The sequence below is a fragment of the Malus sylvestris genome, chromosome 4, assembly GCF_916048215.2.
Source record: "Malus sylvestris chromosome 4, drMalSylv7.2, whole genome shotgun sequence".
NCBI lineage: Eukaryota > Viridiplantae > Streptophyta > Magnoliopsida > Rosales > Rosaceae > Malus > Malus sylvestris.
Window position 1 is genome coordinate 9,943,323 of NC_062263.1, and position 22,102 is coordinate 9,965,424.

Here is a 22,102-nt window from a genome sequence, read left to right on the forward strand (position 1 = left end):
TCTAGTGAGGCTTTATTGCTCGAAGGGCAAGCCATAAGCAGTCTTTCGGAAACCGTAGGCTACCTTAGTGCACTCGGTAGCATAAGTGATCAATTGTTGTAAGCATGCGGCCGAGCCAAGTTGCACCTACAAAACAATTAACACCTTAGGGTCAAGGCCAAGAGCCTCATGCACCCACGATGAATGGGGGGCTTTGGCCGAAGAATCTCTTATGCCAAAGTTAGAATTTAGACAGAAAAGTGTTTGGAGAGTATTGGGAACTTTGCAAGTGTGTTGGAATAATCTTTTGGTGAAAATGGGAGCCTATTTATAGGGATAGGGTGGCCGGCCCCCTTTGGATATTTTTTAGGGTGTAACTTATGGTTTAATGTGTGATTTAATGGATTAATTAGGCAATTAATCCATTAATTGGTTAATCAACACATTTTTGGAATAAATATTTTGGGGGTTATGTAAGTTATATGGGATGTTTTGAAGGTTATGAAATACTTACCTTGTGGAAAATATAGGATGATGATGGATGAAATAACTTTGAATTTGTTACCTATTTTGGGCACTTTTAATCTGGTTGAAGGATGATTGCACGGTGCTCGCGCGTAGGAACCCCGTTGTACCTCAAGGGTATTTTTGCCCTCTTTTATCCAAAAATTCACGTGTCGCCTTGTGATTATTTTTGGCTCCACAGTCTAAATTTCTAATTACTCTTATTTGTTTTTGTCCACTTCTGTCATCTAACCTATTATGATCTAATTTTTTTTTAATTAAAGTAACAAAACCATCTATATTAAATGTATTTTAGCTACCTGATGCTGTTCTGGATTTTGAAATTTCCATGATTGAAACTAATAAAAAACTAATCCATCTAAAGTATGCTCAAAATAATCTAACATATTTTGTGAATTACCAAAATCTAACATTAATGTTACATGTACACAAGGTTTTTTTCCATCTTTCAATTGTTTTCTCCCAATTTTATGGATCTACATTATCTAAGTTTAATATATTACCTGCTATATTAATTTGTTCTAATCCTTTTAAGTATGGTATCCTATTTTTTCTAGGGGTCTCATCATTTTTTCATCCATATAATATACTCATGCTTGTTCATTATATTGTTCATTTGTTTGTCTTAAAAATTGTTGATAAGTTCTAACTGTGTATCCTGGAATATTTTCTATTCCTGATGTACTACTTTCTTCTGCTGAATTCAATGTTCAAAACGACACTAATCGGGCGGTGGACAAGGGCCTAGCTCCTAGGCGGCTAGGCGAGGCCTAGGCAGACTAGGCAAATTTAAGTAAATTTATTATATTTCGTGTAAATAAGTGTCTGGTTATACTTAAAGGGTGCGTTTGTTGCGCCGGACTGTCTCGGACTGGACTAGCTGCCGGGACTAAGCTGGACTGGCTTAGACTGGACTAAGCTGGACTAACTTAGTGAAGCGTTTGGTGTAATGTCGGACTAAGAAGCAGGATAAGAAAAACAGTACTGTTCACCAGATTTGTGTTTGCTTAGACTAGGACTCCAAATTTTTGCCATTGTGTAATAGAGTAATGCTACAAATCTCATGATATGGGTTAATTGGAGCATATTTTTGCCATGTATATTATGAATCTTAAAAAAAATTGACAATTGTTTTGTTTCTATTACCTGCTAATAGAATTGGGTTTAATTTGCAAAGGTAGCTTGGTTTAAACTCTATCACCCAACAGAAGAAAAATAATAGTGCCCAATACATGCAACTTCAACAAATACAAGTACATAAAAAGATCTCCATAATTTAGAAAATCCTAGTTAACATTAGTTAACATTAGCCAAAATAGATCTCCATAATTTACAAAATGGCTAGTTAACATAAGCCAAAATACTAGTGCAAAGCTAAGTTATAAGCCATAACATAAGATTGTATGATTAATAAAATACATCCATGTTAACATTAATAAAATACATCCATGTTAACATTAGCCAAAATCCTCATCCGCTTGCGTTGTCGCTTAAAAGCCTTTGGACGAACACTTTCTTGAGTTCCGGTTTGATTGCCCTGAACACTCCCACATTTTTTGGTTTATCCAAAATAAGAGACAATGCATCAATTTGATCCATAGGAGAGAGACCCATTGCTTCAAGTTCATTGGCTATGTTAGTATGATCTGCAGTACCTTGAACTAAAGCTTCAGTTACCATTTGCATCCTCTTCCCACTTTCAACATAAAAATCTTTCAGTCCACTGATAATTGCCTCGGTTCCATCACTTGAACTTCCCACAGCTTTTTTCCTCTTTCTTTGGCTATTTTCAGATGGGGTGCTTTGTTGGCTTTGTTGGTTCATTGAAGAAACAAAATTTTCACCTCCAATATCACTTTCACCAACATGATCATGACTTTGTTCCTCCACCATTTGAGCAGGGGTTTCGGCTACATTACCCGTAGCCCGATCTTTTCCAAATATATATGCAAATCTATCAAACAGTGGAAAAGGTTTGCTTCTCCATCCATCGGCTTCTTTATTTCTCTAAGATTATATCAACATAGCAAAACTAAAATTTAGCATGCGTAACAAATATAGCAGCAATAATATAACTAATGTATAAATAAAATAGGATATGAACCTGCACATAAGTTTGCCATAAGTCATCACTGTCAACTTCAACGCACTTTTTGACATCATTCCATGCAAATCCACTTGTGTTTATCATGTCAACGACCATACTATATGTTTTTTTCCATTTCTTCAACTTGGACTCAATATGTGGATTTGCCTTTATATTTGAATGAGGACATAAAACATTGACAGCTTTTGCTATTTCAACCAAAGTACCTTGTTTGAAAGCACCGGTGTCACACCGTTGCTTCCGAGCAACAAAATCCTCAAGAACTCCTAGTAATACTTCTTCCTCAAATGCTTCCCATTTACGCCTTCTTCCTTTTGGCTCTTGAGTAGCATTCAAAATATTTTCGTTATCCATACCTAAACAAAAAATATTTTAATGAAGGAAAATACAATACAAATAATCAATTTGCATAATATCCAATCAACTTGCATAATATCCAATTAATTTGCATACCATCCAATCATTGTGCTAATATCTAACAAATGCATGATAAAAAGGAATACTAAAATAAAATGTTATCATTAACTCATATAGCTAGTTCGGTTGCTGGTTCCTAATTGCTCTCCACTCGTTATACATTTCTTGAGCCATATCATTCCTCTTTGCAGTCCACTGGTCAGATGTTTGAACACTACCAACATATTCACCTTCTTCTGTATTTTGTCCATCTTCTATTATTGGCAAATTCTCCATTGGATCTACAGACATCTCTTGCCTAATAAGATTGTGTAGTAGGCAACAAGCGGTAATTATTCGACCTTGTGTCCTTATCGGATAGAAAGATGGACTCCTTAGTATCGACCACCTTCCTTTTAGCAAGCCAAAACAGCGTTCAATTACATTCCTTGCCTTAGAATGCTTCATGTTAAAATATTCTTCCTTATTAGAAGGTGTTCGTCCCTCCCATTCGGATAAATGATAAGGTATTCCTCTATAGGGTGCAAGGAATCCTTCACCATTTGTATAACCACCATCTACAAGGTAATAATAACCTAATGAAAAAAAAAACAGACCTTATTAGTGTTTTGTAGTTGACAAACAGAACTAGACCTAACTTACAAAGTTGAGACTAAGTAATAGTCTTACCCGCTGGTACCTTAAAACCATTAGGCCTAGTAATTGCATCATGTAGCACTCTAGAGTCTGATGCGGAACCCTCCCACCCCGAAAACACATATATGAACTGCATATCTCCTGAACACACACCTAACACATTAGTTGCGACTCGACCCTTTCTTGTTCGGTATCTTGGTTTGTCAATTTCAGGTACATGCACATCAATGTGTGTTCCATCCAATGCTCCCAAGCAATTCTTAAAAAAAAAAAAAAAAAAAAAAAAAAAGTTTTTGTTAATTTATACAAAGGGAATGAAGAGTTAAAGCTTAGGGAAAATGAAAAAAAATTCTCATCATACCTTAAAACATTGCCACCTAGGATCTGTATAATCAATAGGCACAGGCTGAGGGACTTTTAGTAGGATACCTTATAATCGCAAAATTTCTTGCAATACGCTATTGAAATACCTATTTATAGTCTCTCCCGACCTATAAAATCTACCGCCAACACTACGATTCTTAGTATGATGTGCTAATATTTGTAAAGTCATACACACCTGCTCCTCTACAGACACCAAACCATCAGTTTTTACCCTTCCATCTTGACGAAGTAAGTCACATAATATGCCAAAAGTCCTTCTATCCATTCTCAATTCGTTGACACATTCAGTATCAGTATTCCCTATTATACCATTCAGATAACACAAACTAATCTCTTGTCTAATAAGTGAACGGTTAGTCAATGTGGGTCGTTCAACATGTCTCTGTTTGCCACGTAGCATCATCAACACAAGAATCGTACAAATGCAAATTGTCTCCAAATAAGACATCTCTAACAATAAGATCAATAAAAGCTTCCTTCGATCCATATCTATCCAAACAAAAAACAAATTAAGGACATTATATATGTAATATTTACTGTTATTAAGGGTGATGGAAATGAAGTGATTATGATACGAAATGAATTAGATCAAAGTAACTAGCGAAGTCACAATCCAAGGCATCAAATATACGGGTGGTGTTGGAAAAAAAAAAGTTATCATTAACCCGAGGCAACAAATATACAGGTGGCGTTGAAAAAAAAAAGTTATCATTAACCCGAGGCAACAAATATACAGGTGGCGTTGAAAAAAAAAAGTTATCATTAACCCGAGGCATCATATTCAAAATGTTCTACTCTTATACATCTATAAACATGTGTCTAAGAACACTAGTATGAGGATTGCTATCATTGCTAGGCATTGCATGTGAAGAGGGAAATTAAAGGACATCTGTAATGCAGTAGCCTTAGCCTTAGCCTTCCGTTTATGCTCCTCTTCTCTGCAACCAACAACCACAAAAAATTGCAATTCAGCATCAACCCCACACAATACAAAACATTCACATTGTAATATCATGGTTATAAACCAAGTACACACACACACACTCATGGACAAATGTGCAAAATACACATACATACTCACACTCACACTCACACTAACACACACACACGGACATACACACTCTCACACACGGACATACACTCACACACACCCTGCATACATACATACATACACACACATACACACACACACTGCATACATACATACACACACACACACACACACACTGCATACATACATACACACACACACACTCACACTGCATACATACACACACACACACACACACACACACTGCATACATACACACACACACACTGCATACATACACACACACACACACTGCATACATACACACACACACACACACACTGCATACATACACACACACACACACACACACTGCATACATACACACACACACACGGCATACATACACACACACACACACTGGTCAGCTGCACACACTGCACTCACACGGACATACACACTCTCACACACTGACATACACTCACACACACCCTGCATACATACACACACACCCTGCATACATACACACACACACACACACTGCATACACACTCACACACATACTCACACAGACATACACACTCTCACACACGGACATACACTCACACACACCCTGCATACATACATACATACACACACACACACACTGCATACATACACACACACACACACACTGCATACATACACACACACACATACTGCATACATACACACACGCACACACACAGTATACACACACATATTACACTTACACACACACACATTACACACACACACACACACACAGAGTATACACAAACAGAGATTACACGCACACACAGAGTATACACACACACACAGACAAACCAGAGTACACACACACATAGTACACACACACACGCACACACACACAGACACACACAGAGATTACACACACAGATTCTAATCTCAATTTGACCTAAAAATTGATTTTGAAGTTTACCAGAAAAGTTGAAATACGAAAACCCCAAATTCTAATCTCAATTTGAACTAAAAATATGAAAACCCCAAATTCTAATCTCAATTCGACGAAATCAATCGAAGATTTGAAGCTTACCAGACTGTCTCCGACCAGATGAGGGCGAGAAGACGCAGAGATGAGGGTGAGGAGGACGACGACGAGGAAGCAGGGCAAGGTCGACGACGAGGGACGTTGGGGATCCTCGCAGAGATGAGGACGAGCAGGACGTTGAGGATCCTCGCGGTTTTCTCTCCGAGCTTACGAGTCCGCCCAAAATTGGGGTTCTTCGTTAAGAACTCGTAAGGAGGCGTGTAATCCGAGCGAGTCCCACCCCATTAGGGTGCGTTTGTTGCGCCGGACTGTCTCGGACTGGACTAGCTGCAGAGACTAAGCTGGACTGGCTTAGACTGGACTAAGCTGGACTAACTTAGTGAAGCGTTTGGTGCAGCCTCGGACTAAGAAGCAGGATAATAAAAAAAGAACTGTTAAACCTAAACTTGTGCTGTAAGGAACAAGATTTTCTAAGTTAAACCTAAACCACCCCCAACAGTTTCATCAGTCTAACCCAAATTTGTGCTGTAACAAGATTAGCACTCTCCTATTTGGGCAGAGCTTTATATTAGGATTCAGAATCCAAGCATCTTATGATTTCCCATTTTTTGAATTCAATAGTTCAGTTCACTTAAGAAACAACATTCTGGCAAGGTCACTTGTAGGTTTAACTCATTTTCGATTTCCAACAAGAATTCGTCATACACAAAGCAGCTTGAAGCATCAAATTACACTTGTGGGTTTAGCTCATTTTCGAATTCCAACAAGAATTAACAATACACAAAGCTTAAAGCATCAATTGCACTTGTGGGTTTAACTCATTTTCGACTTCCGACAAAGAATTAACAATACACAAAGCTTAAAGCATCAACTTGCACTTCTGGGTTTAACCCATGTTCGATTTCAGAAAATAATTCACCATACACAAAGCTTAAATCATCAAGTGAACTTGTGGGTTTAACTCATTTTCGACAATTAACCCATTAAACCAAAAGCATAACGCATCAAAATTCATTCTTAAACCACCATTCAAATCCCTAAGTCTCAGATACAGAAAACACACATACTTGAGGGAAGCCTGGTGAACCGGGAGAAAAGACGACGAAGAAGAGGAGGAGGAAGGATCCATGGGCGACATCTCGAGCACGGCCCGATCGTTGTCGACGACGGAGCGGTACTTGTGACCCCTTTGGCCACGGAACTCGTCTTCCGCACCGGCTTCGACGGGACGCTGAGATGAGGACGAAGGGAAGGCAACGATGAGGACGAAGGACGAAGGGAAGGCAGCGATGAGGACGAAGGGAAGATCTCTCTCGGTTTGCTCTGGCTTACGAGTCCGCCCAATTTTGGGGTTCCTCGCGAAGAACGGCTAAGGAGGTCGTTAGTCCACGCGAGTCCGGGTTAAGCTCATTAAAGCTAATCCGGATGCACACCAAACACAGGACTATAGTCTAGTCCAGTCCAAGCCTTGCTAATCCTATCAAACAAACGTGCCCTTAAAGCTAATCCGGTTGCACACCAAACACAGGACTATAGTCTAGTCCAGTCCAAGCCTTGCTAATCCTGTCAAACAAACGTGCCCAAAATATATATAATTTCATTATAAACTAAAAAATAGAATGAAATATATATTATGAAGTATTAGAACATAATGAAAACATAAGGAACAAGGAAGTAATGTATGTTCATTTAAATATGCAGCAAATTATTGAAAAAAAATAAATGCAAAATGAAAGTTATATATTTTCTTCCTAAGTGAGTCGCGACCATGACAGGTGCCTAGGCGGGTCTGGATGGGCTAAGCAGATGCCTAGGTGGTCTAGGCGGACGCTTCAGTAGGTCTAGGCACCTTTTCTTAATTTCAAACACATGGGCATTAATCGGGATGGTGTCCAGCCACCTAGCACCTAGGCAGGGCCTAGATGACGTTAGTTGCTTTTAGAACAATAGTTAAATTACATTCAATTTTTATTTCTAGTAAATTATTGTATTCTTTTGTTTCTAAAATATGTTCTACTGCTATTTCTAAAGTTATTTTTTTTTCATCTCTCCATCTAAAATTCTATGTAGTCCTAAATCATATGTCTTGTATTTTTCTAAATATTGTTCTTCATCTCAATTATCAATATTTTCTATAAACTTGTCTACAACTTGATCAAAATTTTGCTCAACTAAAATAATATCTAAATTATCAAATAGTCATATAAATACTCTCATTTTCAATTTCGTTCTCATCATCTTCTATATTTTCAAATTGCTTGTAATTACTACATTTAAATGTTGCTTTTCCTATACTAGTGTCATATATTTGTACACTATCTGGTTGTCTATTTCTTACTACTTGTAAATTAGGTAACGTTCACTGAGTTCATTCTAAAAAGCTATTATCTACGAGTTTAGCTTCTAACACATTTACATGCTTACTACCAAATGTTTGAACAAAATTTTGAAATTCTAAATTAAACTTATCATTATATTTATCAGACATTTTTCGTATATACATTAAACTAACATATAAATTTTTATATTCTCTTTTCATATTATAATTTTTTTGTTCTTATGCTTACTTTAATAAATTTACTAAATTCATTAATTGTCATAACATAATTAAGAATGCAACTTATAACTGCTAAATTTGAACTTAAGTCTGCTTCATCTGTTGTTATTGCATTTTGTTGGTGATTATTCCATCTATCATTATATATGTACACTAATGCCTACATGTACTCTGATTAATCGTGATATTACAATTAATAGGTACATTGAATCTGATTAAAATGTGATTTTCTCAAGTGAGTAATTGTTTCTTTGCAAGTAAGTTAAGTGTAACTTATTTATCAATACAGCTAACTTCATGTTGACCGATGCTATTTTTACTTCTATTTTCAAATAAACCTAGTTGATACAAATTATATTTATTTTTCTGTGTTCTCTCAAATCCTCTTCTAATACACTATTGTGCTTCTTCTTCATTTGAATAAATATCTTCAGCTCTAACTATTTCTTTTCTTTTTCTTCTAAAGAGTTTCATTTCTATTATCAAATGATTTATCTTAGGTCTTCTAATATGATTATTTGTACTTAAAGTTAAAATTTTCTAATTTGGTGGAAGTGATGAAGATGTGTTATGTAAAACTTGATTTATTTATGCTATTTGTTCTTCATCTTAATCTAACTTTTCATCTAAATTTAACACTAATTGATAATTAAATTATTTTGTCTAATGATAATATTACTACTAGCTACTAGTGTTGAAAAATCTGTTACACTTATTGGATTTTTATCTAACTTACTAATTTGTGTCAAAGCTTTGATATATTTTTTATTAGTTCTATTGGAAATATATGCTAATCTTCTCTTTATGCTAGTTATAGTTGGGTGTCTAGGACAAAAGATACCTCGCAGTTGTGGTTGACAGGGTCTACAAGGACAATAATATCTAGTATTAATTCATACAAAATTAAACAAGTGTGTGATATTAGTCGTTAATGACTTTCGTACTCAAGGTATTTTACTATTATAATTATACTATTAAAATGTTAAATTTGGCTTTGATACCAAATTCGAAACAAAGACACAGTTAAATAGTCGGACGACTATTATAACAACTAGACTAAAACCTTGCACATAAAACTCAACATGCTTCAGCATGACGGCTACTCATAATGCAGGTATAAAGCCTTAGAGGCTGAACTCAGAGGTACCCTGGTTAATGTCCAGTTATTTGTATGGCAAACATTTAACTACAACATAGTGCTCAAACAAAGTATGAAGGTCAGTTTAGCAAGTTAATAATATAACTACAATAATGTTTTCCTATTTTGGACTAGAAGTCTAATTAAACAAACACACTAAAGAAAGAAAGAACACTTACTTAAGACCTGGAGATTGCTTGAATATGTACACTTGAACTTTTACTGAAATATGTAAAATGTTTACAAAGAGAAGTGTTTACAAAGAAGTAAGCAAAGGATGCTAAAAAGGCTTTAGATGCTCTATGCTTGTGTGTTTGCATATTAAGGTGTGGTGTGTGTAGGTGTTGAGGTGTGTGTACAATGAGGGAAAGCCTCCCTTATATACATGAATGGAAATACTTTGGACAAAAAATCCTTTCAAAATGAATGGTATAGACGTCTTTTTAGGTGCTTGTCAACTTTTTCTTGATTTGTTACTTTGCTTCCACTGTTTTTGAACTACTGAATTATCGGCACTATTTCTGAAATGTGGACTGAATTATTTGTCTTTTTTTTTTTTTTTTTTGCTTTGTCTCATTTTGCTTTTGTTTTGATAATGGCCACATGAACATGTTGCATGCCTTGTCTCCTTGGAGCCCATACTTATCATCTGCTCTTTGTGCTCAATTTGAATATTATAACAAGTTTCTGTTCTGGTGATTAAACACTAAATTTTTAAGGCCATCTCCAACTGAATGAGGGTCAGATGGCTCGTTTTAGCCTTCTGACCCTCCAAGAAATTAATATTTTAATTAACAGTGCAAGGTTACATTTCTTACCATCTCCAACCGAGGGCTAAAGGGTTATAGTATGGAATATGAAGAATTGAAATAAAATAAGATAAGATAGTATGAAATAATGAAAAATATGTGAGAAATTGTATAGGAAAAAAAATTAGAAAAAAAAAGTCCAAAAAAAAGTGGGCTGGGACAAAAAAAAAATCCTAAATCCTAAACCCTAATGTGGGCTAGGCAAATGGAAAGGAACAAAAAAATATGGGCTAGGCAAATGGAAAAGAACGAAAAAAAAAAAAGTGGGTTGGCATGATCGGGCTGGCTGGAGATGGCCAGTCCGCTGGCCTGATTGTCTAGTTTTGACCTGGTGGGGCCCACAAGACCTTTGGTCTAGCCTTCGGTTGGAAACGATCTGAAGACTATTTTCGACTATCTAATTTTCTGAACCCTTCGGTTGGAGATGGCGTAAGGTTCTTTCATTAGTTTCCATTAATCCTACGATAGTCGCATTCTTTTCAGTCACGCTCCTTAGGGGTGGTTTGGGAGTGAGGTGCTTAAAAAAAAAGCACCCATGAAAAAAAGTTGTGAGGGTTTTAGGTGTTTGGTAAACTGAAAAAAAAATGGCTTATTTTGGAAGTTGCTGTGAGAAAAAGCTGAAGCTGCTATTTGCAGCTTTGGAAAACTGGTTTTTTTTCAAAGCACACGGAGCTACAGTGCTTCTTTAATGAAAAGACCAACTATCAGACTGCTTTTTTTTTCAAAAGCACTTTTACAAAAAAGTTTACTAAACACTCTACTGATTTATTTCAGAGCCGCTTATTCTATTCTCACAGCAATTTTTTTTCAAATGACAGCAATACCAAACAAGCCCTTACTCTACTTCCCAAACCCCACTTCCCCTCACAAGCCCCTTTTCCCTCCACGCCCGAAACCTCCAACCCAACCACCAAATTCCCTCCATTACCCGAAAAAACTTGGTGGGTCTACTCGGGGCGGGTCTGACCCTGACCCTGACCCTTGTCCAAGCCGCCTCAGCTTCTGAGCTGCTGCCCTTGAATGAACCCTCCAATGCCCTCTCGTTGCCCACCTGGGCCATTCACGTGTCCAGCGTCGTCGAACGGTGAGAGAGAGTCATCATGTTCTACTTTTGCAAATGGGGTTTTGTGAATTTGTTTTAATATTTGCATTTTGTTGTTAATTTTGGTTGGATATTTCACACTAGTGGTTTGTTGCTTTGGTAATTTGAATTTGGTTTGTTTGGTTGCAAGGATAACAGCAATGACGTTGGTGTGGCATTACGGGGAGAAGTCCGGGTTCGAATCTTGGAAAGGGCTGTCGTGGGGATGGTGAGTTTTGAGTGCAGTCTTTCAAATTCTCGCGATGAATTTCGGTTCGAAATTGGTTGGTTTCGTGATCAACGGTCGAATTGATTAAACCAGAGAGCAGATTTTGTCTGTTAAACTTAGTTATCATGAATAATGTGGAACCTAATACTCCATTAACCTACTTTAAGAGATTGTTCCCTTTGTTTCCACTAGTTTTTCGGCTGAAAATCATACTAGTCGCATCAAATAACTAATCTTTTTCAAACATAAGCGGGGAGATTTAGTAAAAGTGGGGAGATGAATATCTCTGCCTATTGTCGAATATCCTACCATTCCACTCCATCCCCACAATCCGAATAGAGGCCCGAATTGCAGAAAACCATCTTGTTTTCCCAAATCTCCACAAACTCAGCAAGAAGTAACAGTTTATACCCAACGTTAGGAACAATCTACTCAAAAATTTACTAGTGAAGAACCAACGTAAACACATATGCTCAGCTGACTCTTCCTCGTCTTTACACAACACACTCTACTGAGGAGATAAGCAAAAGCACAGGGCTTCCACTTTTTCAGAGCATAGCACATGTATTGGTATTATCATGAGCCAGCAAGCAAGATTTGAACTTAATGGGTCACCAGTTTTCCAGATAATTTTATTGATTTGTCCTTTGTGCTTCACTTGTGTAGTTACCAATACTGGGTAAATGTCTCCAATATATCTTCGTGATGGCATATCCATGAGTTGACTATAAGGTCAAAAACTGTACTACGGAATGGTAGATTTCTGTTACCATGGTACTTCTGTGTTAACCATTGTTTTCCTGGAAAAAAAAAAAATATCTCCTTAATGCTCATCTAACTTGAATAAATATCTTCTTATTTTGTTAAGTTACTTGGAAGTTAGAATATAAGGGCACTAACAAACAAGCTCACAAGTTACGACTTAAGTTGGCAGCCTCATGTCTAACTAACCGACTTTACAATTCAAACGGATTAGGGTCTCATATTTTAGAACTTGGCTTTCAACATGGTGTTGATATCATATTTAGTCTTAAGTTAAAAGTTTAATTTCCAAGTTACTATATATCCCTTAAGAAAGAAACTGGGGGTTGGGGGCTGGCTGGTTGAGGAGCTTTATGTAGAGCTTGCTTTGGTGTTTTACAACTATTCAAATGTCTACTGCCTCAGTTTAACTTTTAGTTTATTGGTGTAGGTTCCCCTGCTTGGTGGAGCACTATGTGCATGCACATGGCATTTCTTTTATAACTCCGAGTCTCTTGAGGTAAGAAGGGTGGCCTTTTTTCAATGTTATTTTTTTCTCTTTTTAAATTGGACATTTTAAGAGGCAGGAAAATGAAATGGTTCAAACACAAAACAATTTATTGATCATGATTGTAAATTGCAACAACCAGTCACTAGATTCTTATGAATTTGTCCCTTCAATTACAACAGGAACTGAGTTTTTAGGCAAAATACCTACAGTGACTTTGTTCCTCCTCCTCAATGAGTTGTAGGTATTGGTGGCCCTTCAAGCAGCTCTGACAGTTATAGGCAATGCCACAATGTGTATTGCTGCATATCGTATTTACAGATCATCCGAACGCTCCAAGAATCTTTGAAATTTGTATATATGGAAACACAAATCTCATTCCTACAAGGTAATATATCTCCTTGTCAGACCAGTGAAGTTGACATGTTAAGAAAGAAGGTATTGATCTTTATGTGTGTGCAGGTATCTGGAAGCAGAATTACCGAAGCTTCACTTAAGTGATGGTAGAAACTTAAGCATTGATTTGATGTCATTGTCATTTGGAAGCTTTCATTCAAATTGTTGAAAGGAGTCTGACGGTCAGGTGCCCCCATGTTTCGAACGGTAGCTTTAGTTCTTCAAATTGGTTTGATGATCTATATCCTTTTCCTGATTTGTGAGTTTTTCAACCAAGTGAATTTACTGAAAACTTCGTTGTACAATAGCCATTGCGTTGCTTGCACCTGAATTAGTGAATTAATACACTCTTTGCATTTTTTATGCGTAGAATTTTATTCCTCGTTCTGTTTCCTTTATGCTTCGCTTGTCTACCTATGATTTCTTTGACCGATATGATCCAAAACTGAGAAAGCTGAACATTTTTGAAGCTTTTTAATGTTATTTACACTAGTTGAACCGCTTCCTAATCCCTCTGTAGCTAGCTCCATAAAGACAATGCCAGTATTCTCATCACTAGTTGAACCTCTTGCTAATCTTATTCAAATTCACTCTGGAGGTAATGCAAGTTATGACACTGTTTATTTAGTCCAAACCTATGCGAAAATTTTATCATTTTTCAGGTTGTATGCTAATTCTCTCATTATAAACGATGGGAATTTTCTTGATTCAAATACTGATAAGATAGCTTAGATGTATTATTAATTTGTCATCCTTTTCAAATGAAAGCTAGAAGTCAATTTTATGGTATGGTACAGCTTCCAAATTGCTTTGAATTGTGGCATAGTAAAACCCATTAACTTGCCGGTCCTTTCGAAAGCTACATGTCCTTTTTATGTGATGCCGCAATGTCTCCAACTTGCTTTAAACTTGTGGCCTAAAGTATCACACAGCATTACTGTGTATGTTCTTCCTCTTTGCAGTACATGTCAATAAAGATGACCTATCCATATCTCTCTGGCTTCGCACTGTGTTCTCACTAGTGAAAGCAATCCCTATTTAAGAGAGGAGAAGGTCCGGGGTTTACAGCTTTAATGTTGCTGAAAGAAATAAAACTTGGAAAATCAATAGTATCACATTGGGCTTGTGTTTGATTTCCGACACGCTCCGCTTGGAGTTCAAGTAAGTAAGAGTATTGGCAGTCCATTCTTTAGTGGGCCGAGAAGACTCGCATAAGCATTTCAGCCTCCTTCTGGCCACCATCGTGCGATTCACCAGGCCAAGAATAGAACCTAAGACGTGCCGTGTGAAATACGTTCCCAACCACTAGGCCACTCTGTGATGGTTTAGATCTTCTATTTCTAGTCTTAGTCATTCATTCTCGTTTTTTTCAATGTTGCATAATATTGAGAATTTTTCATATTAAAAATATTGAATATTATACACCCCATATACGTACGTATATAACTAGGCCACATGAGTTGTTTGCTACTCACCCTATTTACAGATCTGTGATTGACTGGGGTGACTTAATAATTAGAGTCTATTGAAAGCAACATTGATGTCATGCCAACAATTCATGTGACTTTCTGGGTGAGCAACTCAACTCTCCAAGTGGCATAACTAATATACTACGTGCATTACTTAATCATATGTGCATGATCACATGCCCTAAATTTTAAGCCTTTAAATTGATCAGCCCAACATAATTTAAGTCAGTTGGTTAAGGTAGTGTACTAGTACTTTGCATCTAAATTCGATCTTTTCCTGCATAAATTAGAGTAGTTTAGAATATCTCTAGTTGAAAATAAAATAGAGAGAAAAATGATGAGCCCTCAACCATCTTAATCAGCACATGAATCAAGATGTGGGAAAGAGATACAAAAGGCTGCCTTGTACCTGAGGTGGTGGAGCAACTGGGAAGATGGCTATACATGTTGCTTTGGTGATGAAATGTTTCACCATACTAAGAATATAAGTACTGTATCTTTCTCCCTTTTAGAACTAAAAAGAAAGATATGAACATATATATCACTTTAAAGTTATGCCAAGAACATTGAAATCATGTCATAAGTCTGAAAGATTCGACTAATCAATGTGTGTATTATAGCCATGCATGATTATTTCATTGGGACCATTTAGTGGTGCATGTTAGTCTCTAGGATTGTGACCCTTTACATGTCATTACCACAATTTTATTGGTGTATTAATATTGTTTATGTTGTCAAACAATTTAGCGTGTTATGTTACGATATTGGCAATCTAATAATTCTAAACCACACAACACATGTAATGCAGGTTTCTTTCAAATGTGTAATCCAAGTTAGGCAATTTGACATGCATGACATACTTTTTTTTTTTTTTTGATAAAATACAATATGATTTAATTAAAAGCTAAGAATAGGCTAGCAAGGGATGGAGAGATCCTCCTCAATTAAATCACGAATCATTGAGGGGGTTTCATCAAACCAAGTACAACCACCTCCGTAGAGGGCAAAACGAGCAAGCCTATGGGCAACAAAGTTGGCTTGATGACGAACATTGTACGCGGTAGCTTCAGTGACCAAGAGCAATAAGGATATGGTGTCTTCAATGATAGGTTCGATAGTAGACACATTCAAAGAAGACTCCTTTAAAGCAGAAATGATCTGAAGTGAATCACTTTCCAACGAAATGCTTTGTACACCCCTTTCGATCGCCATCAAAAGACCCTCTCTAATTGCAAGTGCTTCAATGTGAATAGGAGAGAAGATGTCCCCAAATCTCCTACTCGTAGCAGCCACAAAAGTTCCATTTGAATCCCAGAATATCAACCCTACACCGCCCAGATTAGTTTCCTTGCACCAGGCACCATCCACATTAAGTTTGAGCCTTCCAGGTGGAGGACAAGACCATTTCTGAATGGGAGCATGCCTTTGGGCAGAGGTGGCCTGAAGTTGATCCTAAGGTATTCCTGTCACCAATCAATGGCGCGTCTCACAACAACACTTGGAGAGGGAGAGGTTGCCTCACCCCAAAATAACTTCTCTAGTGGCACAAATGCTACGCCACGCATAGGAAGCATTAGGTCGAACACTGCCTCAAGGAAAGAGGAGTGAGGGAAATAATAGGCTCCTGGATGATCCTCCACCCTTTTTTGGCCAGAAGAGCAAGATTAAAAGCGTATAAATTACGAAACCCGAGCTCCCCCCCCCCCCCCTTTTTTGAGCAAACACAGATTATCCCAAGCCACCCAATGGATTTTCCTAGAGTTCTTAGACTCATTCCACCAATAAGAAGAAAATAATTGGTGCAGTTCGTCACATAAATACTAGGGCAATAGATTGCAGCTCATGGAATAAAGCGGGATCGATTGCGCCACCACTTTGACTAGCAATTCCTTTGTCGCTGCAGTGATAGTTTTACCTTTCCATCCCTGCAGTTTCTTCCATAGACTTTCCTTGATATGACTAAAACATGCCCCTCTATTTTGATCGACGAAAGTAGGGAGCCCCAAGTACTTCCCGTGTCGATCCACTCTTACAACCCCAAGCACCGCAGCTAGGTACTCCTGATCAGATCGCTTTCCTGATTTTTGAGCTTGTCAACCAAGTGAATTTACTGGAAACTTGGTTGTACAATAGCCACACGGTTTCTTGCAACTGAATTAGTGAATAATAATACAATCTTTGCGTATATTATGCATAGAATTTTATTTGTCATTCTGTTTCGTTTATGATTCGCTCTTCTACCTGTGATTGCTTTAACTGATATGATCCAAAACGGAGAAAGCTGAACTTTTTTGAAGCTTTTTAATGTTATTTACACTAGTTGAACCGCTTCATCAATCCCGCTATAGCTAGCTCCTTAAGGACAATCTCAGTATTCTCGCCACTAGTTGAACCTCTTGTTAATCTTGTTCCAATTCGCTCTGGAGGCAATGCAAGTTCTGACAGTGTTTATTTAGTCCGAACCTATGCAAAAAATTTATCATTTTTCAGATTATATGCTCGTGCTCTCGTAATAAACGATCGGAGTTTTCTTGATTCAAATACTGATAAGATAGCTTAGATGTAGTATTTACTTGCCATCCTTTTCAAATGAAAGCTAGAAGTCAATTTTATGGTATGGTACAGCTTCCAAATTGCTTTGAACCGTGGCATAGTAAAACCCATTAATTTGCCGGTCCTTTCCAAAGCTAGATGTCCTTTTTATGTTATGGTGCAATGTCTCCAAATTACTTTAAACTTGCGGCCTAAAATATCACACAGCATTACTCCGTGTATGTTCTTCCTCTTTGCAGTACATGTCAATAAAGATGACCTATCCAAATCTCTCTGCCTTCGCACTGTTTTCTCACTAGTGAAAGCAATCCCTATTTAAGAGAGAGGAGGTGGTCCGGGGCTTACAGCTTTAAAGTTGCTCTGACTAAAAGTTGCTGAAAGAAATAAAACTTAGAAAATCAATAATATCACTTTGGGCTTGTGTTTGATTTCCGATATGCTCCGTTTATAGTTCAAGTGGTTAAAAGTATTTGATTGTGTTATTAGGTCATGTGTCCATTTCCAGCTCCTCCCTGGATATGGGTCGTAATAAGAGGGTGTGGCTTCAATGCTGTGTATCATAGGTGTGGCTTCATTGGTACAGGTGTCTTAGCTGTTTAGCTCTTCTATCTCTATTTTTTTTTCCTAAAATGGAAACAGCTAGTGGCTTTGTCACGGCAATCCACCCTTCTGGGGGCCATGAAGACTCAAAGAAGCATTTCAGCCTCCCCCTGGCCACTATCGTGCAATTCACCAGGCCAAGAACCAAACCCATTACGTGCCGTGTGGAATATGTCTCCAATCACTGGACCACCCCGTGATGATTTAGATCTTCTATTTCTAATTTTAATCGTTCATTCTCATATCATTCAATGCTACATAGTATTGAAGAAATTTTCATATTAAAAATATTGAATATTACACACCCCATAAACATACGTATATAACTTGGTCACATGAGTTGTTTGCTACTCACCATAAATACAGATCTGTGATTGACTGGGGTGACTTAATAATTAAGAGTCTATTGAAAGCAACATTGATGTCATGCCAACAATTCATGTGATTTTTGGGTGAGCAACTCAACTCTCCAAGAGGCATAAACTAGTATACTATGTGCTTTTATTTTCAATCACATGTTCATGAACACATGCCCCAAATTTTAAGCTTTTAAATTGATCAGCCCAACATAATCTAGATCATATGGTCAAGGTAGTGTACTCGTTTTTTACATCTAAATTTGATCTTCTCCCGCATAAATTAAAGTAATTTAGAATACCTCTTGTTGAAAATAAAAGAGAGAAAAATAAAGAGCCCTCAACCATCTTAATCAATACATGAATGAAGGTGTGGGAAAGAGATACAAATGTGGTGGTGGAGCAACTAGCTAAGGCCATCTCCAACCGAGGGCTGGCCAAAGGGCTCGTTTTAGCCCTCTGGCCCTCCAAGATTTTCCAAGATATTAATATTTTAATGAACAGTACAGGGCCATATTTGTCTCCGTCTCCAACCGAGGGCCAGAGGGCTCGTTTTAGCCCTGTCACAAAAAACCGTCTCCAACCGAGGGTCAAAGGACTAAACATAATTTATTATTTAAATTTAAAAACTACAACTTAAATTTAAAAACAACAATAACTTAAATTTAAAAACTACAATTTCTATTTAAAAACTACAACTAAAATTTAAAAATGACAAATTAAATTTAAAAACTACAACAACTTAAATTTAATATCCATAATCATTATTATCTTCATCATCCACCATCGTAGGAGTATAGTCTGTCACAAACAACTACCGTCAGCTCATAATTTCTTTTTTTTTTTCCTATCAAAATAGGCCTTACTCATTGGAATGTAATATGAAGTGTTCCTTTCCATATTCTTATCATCCATCTCTTCTTGTATTTGCTTGGCCCGTTCTTCATGCCTACACTTCCTTTCTTCCGCCTCAAGGGAATTTTGCTCCGCCAATAATCGCAATGAGGCCGCCACTTCATGTTGAGCGGCGTAATCATCATTTGCCTTGCCCTTTTCCCTCAACCTTCGGGCCTTGTTTCGTCCCATAGCCCTAGGTAAAGAACTTTCGGACGGAGTCGGATTTTCTACCCTTGTTTGTTGAATGGTAGGAGATCCATCTTCATTCATATCTACAAATGGGGATGCAGCTCCCAAAGGACTCTATGTTGAGGTAGATCTTCAAATAACATCAACCCTTTACAAATTTCCCAACAATTGTGAAACTGAAAGGGTTTGGAGCTGCCCTCCATATACAATTCCTCCGCTTGACGTACCTAGAAAATATAATTACAAAAATTTTAGGAAATTAATTCATGAAATTAAATATAATATAATGACATATAATTACAAAAATTAAATGTAATATAATTAAACATTTAAAATAAAATGTGAAAACACTAACTTCGTCATAGTAATTGGTGCCGCTTTCATGTCTACTTGCGGCTGCTAATAGTGCTTGATGTCATTTATTCAAACTTGGATGAAGATGTTTCTTCCATCTTGAAGAACAACTTTCATGGTTTCGAGTATTCGGTGGAATGGTGCCTTCGTAGAACTCTAAGTATTTTTTGGACACACGAGTCCAAACACCTTCACTTGTTTGAGAAATCCCCCTCACACTATCTTCTGAGACCCATCTATAAGCCTTGCAAAGAGCTTCATCTTCTTTTTAGGTCCAAGCCGTACCTTTCATTGCAGATGAGGTCATTTTAAAAAAAAAAAAAAAGGAAATATTGAAGGAAATTATTGAAAAATTATTGAAGGAAATTATTGAAAAATTGAAACAAATATTATAGATGAAGGAAATATTGGAAAATATATTGAAGGAAATATTCAGAAATATATTGAAGGAAATATTGAAAAATATTGAAGAAGGAAATATTGCAAATGAAGTGAAGAATTGAAAGAACTTCATCATATTTATAGAAGAAAAGAAATGTTTAAATTAAAAATAAAAAATAAAAAATAAACCCCACGGCTAGCTGAGTCAGCTAGCCGTTATATTAAAAAAATTTCAAACTATTAGTGTCGGTTATAACCGACACTAATAGTAAATAAAAAAAAATTTGCCTATGAATACTTATTACTGTCGGTTATAACCGATAGTATTAAAAAAATCCTTCTTTAATGCTATCAGTTATAACCAACAACAATAGGAAAACTAAAAAAAAATAAATAGCCAACCCTTTGGCCCTTTGAAATTTCGTGGGGCCCTCCCAAATTCTCAAGCCCTCTAGCCTAGCCCTCGATTTGAGACAATTTTAGGGCTATTTTCGGCCCTATGGCCCTCTGGACCCTTCGGTTGGAGATGGCCTAACAACAATATCCTCTCTCTTTTCCTCTCTTTCTTACATAACGAGTTTTGATTAGGGATAAGAAACGGTTATGGCAGACGGGTAACCGTGGTTATTTACCCATAACCGTTTATGTTTATACCCGCATAACCGTTTATCTGTTGGGTAATTGTATAAACGGTTATACCCATACCCATAATCGTTTATAAACGGTTAACCATACCCATAACCGTGTACCCATTTAACCATAACCATTTACCCATTTAACCATAATCATTTACCCATTTATCTTTTTTTTTTTTTACCCATTTACCCCTTTTTCACTCAGCTACATGTTTTTTTTTTTTTAACAACTTGAAAATTACAAAAGAAAAATTTGTCATAATTTTCATTTTCTGACAATTAAACACCGTTATAGGTACATTTTAGCAGCATTTCCTTATTTTAATCATTTAAGTACTCATACAATTCCAATAATTGAAATAATAGTTTACGAACGATATTTTTCTGGTACACCCAAACAAGTATTTAATTATAATCCATATGATTACAAAGTAAAACTTCTAAAAACAAAAAGTTGTCATTATAATCCATATGGATGCCGGTTATAATTGCAGGTAGTTCATTTGATCATCCTCCTTTCAATGCGTTTTAAATTTCCTCTAAGTTTTTGAAAGACCAATTCTTTTATACAGATACAGAGTGTTTTATTCGAACAATTATCTGTTTCCTTCCTCTCATGCAAAACCAAAAAAGCCCAAGAGAATATTATTGAAGCAAAGTAACCCTCGAAAGAATTTTTTTCAATAGAAATAGAGTACTTGGTGAATCAGAACCGATGGTACCCGTTATAATCGCAAGTAATACCCAAAACTGTCCATTTAAATTTTACGGATAAACGGTTATACACTTAACCGTTTGTTCATCTAAACGGTTACCCATAACCATAACCGTGAACTTTAAATGAACTCATGGGTATTTTGTCCATCCCTAGTTCTGATATGGCTACAAATGTTGCTTTGGTGATGAAACGTTTCATCGAACTAAGAATATAATTACTTTATCTTTTTCCCCAAGGCCCTTCCCCTTTTAGACCAAAAAAGAAAGGTATGAAAACATAACTTTAATATTATGCCGAGAAGCTTGAACTCTTGTCATAACTCTGAAAAATTCGACTATTCGATGTGTGTATGCATGATTATTTCCTTGGACCATTTAGTGGTG

General features: G+C 36.8%; 2 protein-coding genes and 2 long non-coding RNA genes across 4 annotated transcripts; 1 reads left to right on the plus strand and 3 right to left on the minus strand.

Moving 5' to 3' along the window:
- Window positions 1-2,129: 2,129 nt before the first annotated feature.
- LOC126619209 (protein ALP1-like) lies at window positions 2,130-3,922 on the minus strand. Its single transcript, XM_050287509.1, has 4 exons — window positions 3,698-3,922; window positions 3,259-3,603; window positions 2,818-2,967; window positions 2,130-2,511 (listed from the first exon to the last, which is right to left on the minus strand). Exons 1-4 carry the CDS (start codon window positions 3,798-3,800, stop codon window positions 2,504-2,506), a joined length of 606 nt encoding a protein of 201 aa, XP_050143466.1. The 5' UTR covers window positions 3,801-3,922; the 3' UTR covers window positions 2,130-2,503.
- Window positions 3,923-4,794: 872 nt separating this feature from the next.
- LOC126619211 (uncharacterized) lies at window positions 4,795-6,249 on the minus strand. The gene is made up of 2 exons (XR_007621996.1): window positions 6,154-6,249; window positions 4,795-4,986 (listed from the first exon to the last, which is right to left on the minus strand). It is a non-coding gene; the product is annotated as an uncharacterized LOC126619211 (long non-coding RNA).
- Window positions 6,250-10,105: 3,856 nt separating this feature from the next.
- LOC126618107 (uncharacterized) lies at window positions 10,106-13,939 on the plus strand. Its single transcript, XM_050286204.1, has 6 exons — window positions 10,106-10,129; window positions 11,431-11,696; window positions 11,853-11,922; window positions 13,115-13,183; window positions 13,416-13,559; window positions 13,634-13,939. Exons 1-5 carry the CDS (start codon window positions 10,106-10,108, stop codon window positions 13,518-13,520), a joined length of 534 nt encoding a protein of 177 aa, XP_050142161.1. The 3' UTR covers window positions 13,521-13,559; window positions 13,634-13,939.
- Window positions 13,940-19,135: 5,196 nt separating this feature from the next.
- Window positions 19,136-20,508, minus strand: LOC126619210 (uncharacterized). The gene is made up of 2 exons (XR_007621995.1): window positions 19,987-20,508; window positions 19,136-19,858 (listed from the first exon to the last, which is right to left on the minus strand). It is a non-coding gene; the product is annotated as an uncharacterized LOC126619210 (long non-coding RNA).
- Between the last annotated feature and the right edge of the window lie 1,594 nt (window positions 20,509-22,102).

Excerpts from the sequence above, each read along its gene's own strand:
- LOC126619209 (XM_050287509.1), bottom strand. The coding sequence starts at position 3,800 with ATGCAGTTCATATATGTGTTTTCGGGGTGGGAGGGTTCCGCATCAGAC. Across the intron at positions 3,604-3,697 it reads TGGTTTTAAGGTACCAGCGG|GTTATTATTACCTTGTAGAT; the intron begins GTAAGACTATTA and ends TTTTTTCATTAG. Across the intron at positions 2,968-3,258 it reads TGGACAAAATACAGAAGAAG|GTATGGATAACGAAAATATT; the intron begins GTGAATATGTTG and ends TTTTTTGTTTAG.
- LOC126618107 (XM_050286204.1), top strand. The coding sequence starts at position 10,106 with ATGCTTGTGTGTTTGCATATTAAG. Across the intron at positions 10,130-11,430 it reads TTGTGTGTTTGCATATTAAG|CAATACCAAACAAGCCCTTA; the intron begins GTGTGGTGTGTG and ends TTCAAATGACAG. Across the intron at positions 11,697-11,852 it reads GTGTCCAGCGTCGTCGAACG|CAATGACGTTGGTGTGGCAT; the intron begins GTGAGAGAGAGT and ends CAAGGATAACAG.